Source organism: Oreochromis niloticus, linkage group LG16, assembly GCF_001858045.2.
Source record: "Oreochromis niloticus isolate F11D_XX linkage group LG16, O_niloticus_UMD_NMBU, whole genome shotgun sequence".
Lineage (NCBI taxonomy): Eukaryota > Metazoa > Chordata > Actinopteri > Cichliformes > Cichlidae > Oreochromis > Oreochromis niloticus.
Window position 1 is genome coordinate 1,156,909 of NC_031987.2, and position 9,679 is coordinate 1,166,587.

At 48.0% G+C, this 9,679-nt stretch overlaps 1 protein-coding gene across 2 annotated transcripts; it reads right to left on the reverse strand.

Annotated features, from left to right (window-relative positions):
- Positions 1 to 792: 792 nt before the first annotated feature.
- On the reverse strand, positions 793 to 7,603 carry LOC102078268 (interleukin-10 receptor subunit beta). 2 transcript variants are annotated; one of them, XM_019352826.2, is made up of 7 exons: positions 7,384 to 7,603; positions 6,996 to 7,119; positions 3,941 to 4,113; positions 2,696 to 2,850; positions 1,854 to 2,001; positions 1,625 to 1,770; positions 793 to 1,532 (listed from the first exon to the last, which is right to left on the reverse strand). In XM_019352826.2, exons 1-7 carry the CDS (start codon positions 7,439 to 7,441, stop codon positions 1,383 to 1,385), a joined length of 954 nt encoding a protein of 317 aa, XP_019208371.1. In that variant the 5' UTR covers positions 7,442 to 7,603; the 3' UTR covers positions 793 to 1,382. The 2 variants fall into 2 exon arrangements, with proteins under 2 accessions (XP_019208371.1, XP_019208372.1); XM_019352827.2 differs by having other exon boundaries at positions 7,274 to 7,405.
- Positions 7,604 to 9,679: the final 2,076 nt, after the last annotated feature.

Sequence of the window (9,679 nt, forward strand, 5' to 3'; positions counted from 1 at the left end):
AGGAGTGGTGATTTCTATTAGTTTGTGTATATATTTTGGCATTTCTTACTGATGTGGGCCAAAAATAGATACATGATATCATTTCATTCAGTTTAAAGGTTCATTTGCAAGATACCAAAACAGACAAAATAGAAAGTTACAAATGTGCTGTGCATGAAACATTCAAACGTGGCGATAGAGCCAGGTGCAGATGTGTCATAAGTTAGTCTGGCTGTAGACTATGGCACTTGACCACAGGTGGCGCTGGTTGACTCGGCTCCATTTGAGTGCAAACAAAGTAAACTGCACGCTTTAGTTATGAAGCGAAAACACTGAAATCGGAGTAATAACACGTGCGAGGGCGATGATAACGAAGACAAGATTCTCCCGATCGTTTACTCCGTCTGTCCTGCGAGCAGCATCGGCGTGGTGTTAATTGTTTGCTGTTTCCGCGATCGCCTCATGCATGAGAATGTCGCCAGGTAAACTCGCGACATTTTTAAATATTTTGTTGTTCAACAGCAACAAGACTGACGGAGTGTGTTTGAGGGAACCTCACAAATGTCACAGATGAAATATTTGGTGTTTATATGCTGGTTTGTTGGTAGCGGCTCCTGAAAAGCAAGTCTCCCACACATCTGCTCGACCAACACCAGTTGATCTGGAACACCGGCAGCCAAGTTTGAGTCTGATTTAAAACGATGCTTCACGTGTTTCTGTAGCAAAGAACAATCAGAAGCATTTAATCGTCACAAAGACTTTTATTAGAAATAAATCAGAGTATTTACAGTGTTCACACTTCTTCATCATAAGTTCTGCTGGACGGCCCGAATCCTGCCTGATGGAGATCCAAGGTCATCAGGTGAACCCGCTGGAAACAGCAGAGGACGGCGAGGTCTCACAGCAGCTGGTGGCAAACCCAAGCCAACCTCATCCCCACGTCAGTTATTACTACACCCAAACACACAGCCTGCAGGGCTACACCTTCACATGTAGTTATGATGTAATCCAGTTACTGAACACGTAATTAAACTGGGCTAAGAAGACTGAGAGCAGTAAAAGACCCAGACTGTCTCAGGACAGCCCAGCATCGGGTCACCTGGTTCCTACGAGCAGGAACAGCAGAGGCTTCGGTTAACCTCCGACCATTAAAACCATTAAACATTTTTAAAAAATCGTTAAAACCTTTAAAACAACAGTAAAAAACAAAACATTGACATGAATAAACTATTAAAGCATAAACAGCAGCCTGTGACAGTGGGAACGGCTTCACCTGGGCCGGCTTCACCTGTTCTTGCTCGTCTTCATCACTTCACTGCTGCAGAGTTCACAGCTCTAAAACCTCACAGTCAGAGGCCGATTCTCAGAGTCTTTAAAGTGCATCCCACCTCCTCCTGCTCCTCCTATCCCCCCTCCTGTGAGGTATCAGGCTGTGTGCTGCACCCTCCTTCCTCCTCCTCCTCAGTCCTGTGGTCTGCTATGATGCTGACCTGGTCGCAGTGCTCAGAGATCGGCGAGACCAGGTAGATGGAGGGGTTGGCAGGCAGCAGAGACTGAGGGGGCGGGGCAGAAAGGTTAGTGTTACATTAAAGAACACACACACACACACCTATACACACACACACACACACACACACACACACACCTCTTTAAAGTGTGGTGGCAGCACGACTTCTGGGCACAGGAACTTGGAGATTCGTGTCCAGTAGACCACCAGAGTCACCACCAGAGCCACCACCGCGGCCATGACCACAAACGCCACCACGGCCGCCACCCACGGAGCTGCATCCACTGTAAGAAAACCACACAGCACCAGGTGAGCCCATCAGCGACACCTTCAGTGATTGTGACGGCTGTCTGACCGCAGTGCCTACCGTCACCGGTGTGCTCACAGACGACGCTGTAGTTGCTCGGTCCGGTTTCCAAGTTGGCGATGATTTGGACTTGGACGCAGTACTCGCTCATCGGCTCCAGGTCACTAAGAACCACTCGGTCCTGCATCATGCCACTGACTGTTTTTACCTGTAGGAGGCAGCAGAGAGGAGGTCAGGTGTTTTCAGTGTGTTTTTACTCTTTGACATTTTTAAAAGTTACAGTGTATAAAATATCATCACTAGTTGTCAGCAGATAACAGTCAGCCGAGTTCTGTTTTCTTACCCCTCACAATTTAAGTGCATAGCTCTAACTACGGTGGCTGCTGTAGGACAAACATGCTTCTATAAGAGATCAAACACATGAAATTTGGACTGTACATCATAATGGTTGTGGCCGTATTCCTGCTACTGTTTGGACCGCGTCCACCTCCAAGCCTGTGGAAGGCTGTCAATGCGTTGTTTACCTCAGCTGTCAATGGTGGGCGAGACGCCGCCACCTTTATTTAATCTGAAGGAGGCTGTGAAACTCTGTGACAGGAGGCCAGTACAAGTCAGGGAAGCTCAGCCATGAGTTTTTGAGCTTATGCTTAACTGTCCCTAGCGATGCTGTTTTTGCTGCTGTTAGCCCCCATTAGCTGCTATTAGCTGGTTTAATGAAACTTTCCTTGTGCATCTAACATTGTTAGACCCAGACGCTTTGTGAACATACTCTCATATGATGTGAGAATGTAATCAAACTGTTTATCAGAGGGAAAGTGTGATTTTAGGAGCCTAATATTAGCTGGCATAATGTTAGCTTCTAATAATATTAGAAGCTAAAACCGGCAAACCGGCGTTCCCACCTCTTCCTTCGGGCTGCTCTTCCAGTAGGTGATGTTATAGGTGGCCAAGGTGTACACCTCCCTCAGTTCTGAATACTTGAACACTGGGTCTTTAATGCTGACTTCCAAAGATGTCCCAGTGACATGAAGAGTCACACTGGGTGGACCGATGAAGGCTGAGGGGGACAGATGTGGAGAGATGTTTTTATTGGACAAAATCAACCACAATGAAAAAGCTGCAGCTTCTCTAACAGTCCACTCCAACTGCTACAGCTCCGTCATGCCGGTGTGGTTGGAGAGGGGGCAGTTCCCACCATGACGGCAGACAGTTTCACTGAGGACACAGACAGAAACACAGAAACCAGGATTTCACTCTGACTGGACAGAAGTCAGCGACGGTGAGAGCTCTGACGAGCGAGATGCTGAAAAGCTCGCTCACGGTTTCATTTCTGATCGTCTTCAGCTCAGCGAGGCTCTTCAGACTGCTGAAGCAGTCATTGCATAACTGCAGACTCCCCACACAGCTGCTGCCAGAGTCTGAACAGAAGCTGAAGGGGACCATCCTGATCTCAGGAAGCTTCTCTGAGAGTCACCAAATGGTCTCATTCACCAATCTTCGTCCAGCCTACTGGCGAATAGTTTTTTAATTTCACCTCCCAAAACTTGTTCTGTTAGATCAATGATAACATTACACGAGGGAAAATAACCTTTATCATCTACAAGTCAGCTGTGAGCTGTATGGGTTATTATCTGCTGCCTTATAACTGCCAGACCACTGGATGCTCTGGCTTTTTAGCTTTTATTAGCCTTTCTCCTCTTCCTTTGTAAATACCAGACGATAGAAGTGAAAGTCTTGGCATGGAAATCCACTAACATGGAAGCTTGGAACAAAACTGAGCAGCCGATGGGAGTTATGGTAACATTTTCCCCCTGTGGCACAACTAGAAAAGCTTCAGCTCTGTCCAGTAGAACTGAAATGGCCTACGAGAGAATACCAAAAGCTTCCAGAACCAAAAGTCTTGTTTTGTGCCTGCAGATTTCAAATGCAGATAACTGCAGGGGTTAGATCCTCTCTCCAACCACTATGTGCTGGTTTTTTAGCCTAATTTCCAACCGAGTGTGCCAAACAGGCAAAAGTTTCAGTGGGATAAACGACACCCTAATCCCATCAGCTCGTCATCAGCTAATGGTCGGTTTTCCTCTCTGTGTCACGCTACTGGATCAGAGACAAATGAGCTTCAACACATATGGTGAGATTCCACTTACTTTGTTTATCCATGATCATGAGGTTACTCTCCACCCAACTGGAGTTCTCGGCCCCCCGATGCGCCCGCACTCTGCCCGTGTAACTCCCGTACACGGTGGACAAGGAGGAGGTGAAATCACATTCAAGGGCTGACGTGTTCGTGCAGACATTCTTGTATCCAGTTGCTGAGCTTCTGTAACAGAGAAACACAGCGATGGCGTCACAGGTGTGATTTCAGATAGATTATCTCCTCTCGGGAACACGACCACTGTTCAGAAGATCTCACGTTAGTGATGTCGTCACAGCATCTGCAGAAAATCTACAAAAGAACATTTATCAGACAAATGGATCTGAACTACCACAAACCGACACTAATCTGCATCTAATGTCACACAGCACTGACTTTATCCTGCAGAACGTGTGACGGCACGAAGCAAAGAAACTAAAACTCACACGAGCCGGCGGTGCTGGTTACATCAAAGCTGGAACGCCATGTTCACAGTTTGTGCATCGGGACAGAAAAGCGTGCGTTTGCTTTCTAACGAGTCAGTCGAGTTGAGGTGTTTCCCAGAACAGAGACGCTGCAGATAATAGGAAGTTTCTGTTGTGTGAACACCTGGACCGCAACAATAACAGCTTCGATTTTACCACGGTCCTCACAAACCACACCAGCACTTTTTCCACATATTAAAATGGCTTCAATGGCCCCGAGAGCATGAGAAAGGCAGGTGCTGTTCTTCCGGTAAGTGATCTGATTGCAGCTTTTCAGAAATGTGGAACAGCAGGATTGATGGTGCAGATATCACAGATTCATATGCAAAGCAGGACTAAACCAGTCTGCAGTCACTGCGGTGTCCCCACAGTTTTAGAGCATGTGCATACTGTTTTTAAATAATCATTAAGAATCATCTGAAAATGCACAAAGGCAGCACATCGAGTGCTGAAACTGACACCGTTTTTGAATCTTTTTTCAGAAAAGTTGGACAAGCTGCAACAAAAGGCGTGTCAACCTCAACTTCTGCCAAGTAAACAGGGAGGCCGGGTGTTTCCGAGGTCTCAGGGACAGAGCACACGGTGGGCGGACGGCGAGCAGCTGCACAGCTGGATGGACACGTCTGCATGGGCTCAAGATCACAACTCATCACTGCGTCCACGCAAAGAAGACCCGGGAACCCCACCGGCTTCCCTGAGCCGGGCACAGATGGAAGGCTGTGCCCTGACCAATCAGACGCTGAGATTATGTTTAGACATGATGGCGGTTGTGTCAGTTCCACAAACGCACCACAGTTTAATCTGTTAATCTGGACATGATTTCACCTCCTGACTTCTGCCTGAACGCAAGTCTTCATCAGATCGACCTCATAAAGTCGAGATCTGACAGCGGAGGGAGGAGGGGCTGAGGTCAGAGGTCAACACCCACAAAGAAGTGAAGATGTTCCTGTGATGGTTTTACTCGACATCTCAACAGGAGAGAAAAAACATGACTAATCCACGAAACTGCAGGCAAACACACTGTTGATCACCACACGTGTTTACACGAGGACGTGACGCCCTCTACAGAATAACCGCTGCACCTCTGCACGCTACACCGACTGTAACCAAGTCCAGGTAAATCCAGGTGTGACGGAAAGTTTAGCCAGGTTTACTCAGCGGTGAGTTTTAAATGTCTGTATTTGATTCCCACTCATAAACACGATTTAGACATTGTTCCTACTGAAGAACATCAGGTTCAAATTTATACTGCCTGCAGTAAAAACTCCTGATACTGCACACGAGGGGACATTTATGCAGCATCACTGACGGCTCATGAAATCCGTTCTTCTTAGAATTATCTCTGCTATGATAACAGCTGGAACTAATCGTTCCGCCGCTCTGGGATGAGAAACGTTTGTGACTTCTGTGATTCCATAACTGCGTTTGTACTTTATAAACATCCGGCTTCTTTTTTGGACACGGCTGTTTCAGTCTCCCCATCGCGGGGCACCATCACCGCCTCACCTGGAGGTACAGGTGTTTCCTTATACAGGGAAGGGGGCGTGTCAGTTTGCAGATAATGAGCTTTTTGCACGAGCCCATCGGACACAGACATGGTGGGAAGAACAGAACAGGGCGGTGTTTCATAATCTAACGGTAATGGGCTTGTCATGGGGGGGTCAGGTTTGCTCGCACACGTGAGTACATCAAGGTAGGCGGGTCTTCTCAGGGACAGTCTGTGGATCTGCCACATCAGATTTCATTAGCCCACATTCTGCATGGATTATCTTCCTTTTAGAAGCAGTTCTTCCTTATTCCTGGTTTACTGACAGTTTATCTAACTTCCTCTATGTCGCCTAAACAGAGTAGGTACATCCTCCGCTCACATGCTTTATTGCAGTCACTGTTGCTTCAGTCCATGCAGAACCTGGGAAAAGGCTCACTCTTCATACTTGGGACAGATCCCAGCAGGACCTGAAGCTGTGCAGCATCGCTGAACCGAAGGGTTTCAATGGAGAAAGCATCATCGGATGTTTTATTGCTGGGGTCTTTAATTTTATTTTTTTATTTTTGGCAGGAGTGAGCAAAACGTGCACTCATTCTGTATGATGTCAGCAGTTCATAAAGATCTAGGAATATTTTAACTTTCCACGTATTTCCAAGCCAGTGTCCTGCAATTAAAACTACTTCATCACACTTTATGAACCGTCCAGAATGAACCCTCTGGTGGGCCGGTTCTGGTCCCCAGGCCTCATGTTTGGCATCCCTGATTCAGAGAGCAACTAAAAATATGACAAAGCGAAGTGTGACCTGCTCCCAAACACTCGGAGGTGATCAGACTCTTCGGAGGAAGAATAACGTCCGTGTGGATTTCTGAAATGACCGCAGCCACGAGCCCAGCTGCTCTGGAAACTTCTTTTATTTTCCACTGACTCAGCGACGAGTAAGACTGAAAGATTAAGTTTCGTTTTATAGCTTACAGTGTGATGATCACACTCGCCTTCCTAAAGGTAAACATTCAAACTGAAAGTGACTCAGTTCTCTGACACTAAACTCGACTCTGCGATCACCTGAAGCTGTCACACCGCGCCGGTGACTCACCTGTACGCGGCCGTGTAGGTCAGAACATCGGTCGTCCCTTCAGGTGGATCCCACCTGAGCACCAGGTCCATGTTGTAGGATGTCAGTCGGACGTTGGTGGGTGCGCTGAGCCCTCCTGACCCCGCTGAGCACAGACACAAACACAAAGACATTAGCGCTGTTCGTTGACACTGCTGTCTCTTATGCTGGGGTCAAAGTTCACCTGTCTGACTGAGTAAACAGAGCAGACTGTGCTCCGGGTTTCAGCTCACAGCTTTAGTTTAAACACTCGTCACTACCTGAGGTTTCTTATTTGAGCTCCAGACGCTCTGCGCTGCCCTTCCCTCCGCGTCAGACCGCCTGCTTCTCCTCACCTGCCCTCACACCATTAAAGTAAAGGTATGTTTACCTGCGGAGCCGCACAGTGCGTAAAGTGCCAGGATGAAGGCGCACACAGAGGCTGCCATGTCCCGGCAGGTTCCCCGCTGTCAGTGTGCTGTGATCCGGCTCCGAGTGTGTGTGAGTGAACGACGCAGTGTGTTTCCTGGTAGCTTTCACGGCAACAAGAGGCGGGGAAGTACGCGGAAGCGAAACTGGCGTGTGCGCAGAAACGCGTCAGGCTTCAAGGAATCAGAGCGCGCTGGAAAAAGTGTGGGTTCACGCGGACACGGGGTGTCACGTGCCTTTATTTATACATCGGTTTATTTATGTGACAGCGCGCATGTCTGCTGCTTAGTCACAGACAGACTAACCAGCAGGCACCGAGTTATTCCAAAACGGAACCGTAAAACTTCTCAAAGTTTTCACCGACACTTACTTTTTACAGTGTGCAGTCACGTGGGCAGGTGGCGCTGTGGGGGCATTTAGCCAGCTTTGGGGGCAGTGGCGGGTGTTTGTCATGCTGTGAGGACCTGTTCACACTGACAGAAACACACTGAAACACACTGAAGCACAAAACATGCAGTTCCTCTGACGTCCAGCAGGGGCAGCAGTGAGCCCGTCCCCGTAGACTCCCATGTTAAAGCTTCCCAGCAGATTCAAACAGTTGAATTGTCACACTGCTCCCACTGCCAGACTGCAACTGCACCTTATGTACATTCTGTAGTATTCATTCCACCTCATTTCATTTCTGTATTTTATGTATATACGTTTAGATTAGTTATTTATAGTTGGTTTACACAGCTTTGTGTATGTATGTGTAATGTATATATAGATACGTGTGTGTGTGGGTGCGTGTGTGTGTGTGTGTGTGTGTGTGTGTGAGATTTACATTGCTGTGCTCGAGAGCCACCATCTACCGGAACCAAATTCCTTGTATTTGTCTGCACATATACTTGGCCAATAAACACGATTCTGATTCTGATTCTGATTCTGATTCAGATAAGCATGTTTACAGCCTGAAACACACACTGTTTAGTCCCTGCAGTTCAGAGTGGAGATGCAGTGCTGCTGATGGAGCCGCCTCCTCAGCCCCATCAACACACCAGAGTCTGGGGAGGAGGGGGTGATAATTACACCTGTATTTGACTGTTAACACAGTGAGCGACGTCTGATGACGAGTGATGTGTAAGGCCTGCTTAGAGACTTAGAAGGTACGCGGGTGGATGAGGCTCACCCACAGTGCTTTACAGCTCTGGCTGGCATGTCTCTACAATGCTGCATGTTTGACTCTTCAAGAAACAAGGCCTCGAATTCAGGAATAACAAAGCAGTCTCCATTCGACACTGGACTCCATGACTAGTGTGTGTGTTCCTGTGTGCTTTCACTGCTCTTTCAGTGTGTTTGGGATCATCGGTGTGCTGAAAAATGAAGCTGCTGCCAGTCAGATGTTTCCAGATGTTCCTGCGTGGTGGATCAGACTCTGTAATTCATCAGTTTATCAAAGATCTCCAGCAGCACTGACTGACCTGAAACCATGACAGAGCCTCCACCGTGCTTCACAGATGGCTGCAGACTCTCACTGTTGGACCTCCTCCTGACCTCCTCGTACACACTGACCATGATGTGGATCCATCTCTCCATCACACCTGTTCCTCTGACCTTCAGTCCAGTTCTTGTGTCATTTTCAGCCTCAGCCTTTCCTCCCGTTTCCCTTCAGCCGTCCTTCACTGACAGCATTTCTGATGAGGCTTCAGTGAACGGTGACCATCGCTCAGGTCCTGTGTCAGGTCTGTGATGGATTTGACCAGTAAGTGTTTACAGTTTTTAGAGCATGTGTAGCGCCATCTTGTGCCAGTACATTATGTGACATCACCCTCTGCCTTGTTTGGATGATGAACTGGACAGAGAGTCAGAGAGAGCCGGCCTCATGGAGGAAGCTCATGTTGAGCCTGACGAAGAGTTTTGGGAGAGTGGCGCCGAGAGTGTGAGTGATGATGCAGATGAAGAAGTAACTGTCTCTCAGGACCAAAACACCACCGTGTCCATTCATGAGCTGGGAAAGCTGTTTCATGTGCACTGCGAGGAAGGTTGTGGCAAATGTGTAGTCCAGCCATCGACCACTGAGACAGCTGAAGAAGGACTTGGCCGGGTCCAAATACATCGATGGCCATGACCTCACCTGAAACCCTCAGGCTTTGGTTCGGTCGCCATGGAGTGCAACACCTCCATCCATACCCGTCTCACCACTGCTAACGAGTGCACTCCATTTCTGCAGATCTGTGACACCGCTGGTCTGGAACATCTGTCTACAAGAGTGGGTGAGT

Coding starts and splice junctions, on each gene's coding strand:
- LOC102078268 (XM_019352826.2), bottom strand. CDS start 7,441: ATGGCAGCCTCTGTGTGCGCCTTCATCCTGGCACTTTACGCACTGTGC. Junction 7,120..7,383: donor CGCACTGTGCGGCTCCGCAG/GTAAACATACCT, acceptor GTCTGTGCTCAG/CGGGGTCAGGAGGGCTCAGC. Junction 1,771..1,853: donor CTGTGAGCACACCGGTGACG/GTAGGCACTGCG, acceptor GTTTTCTTACAG/TGGATGCAGCTCCGTGGGTG.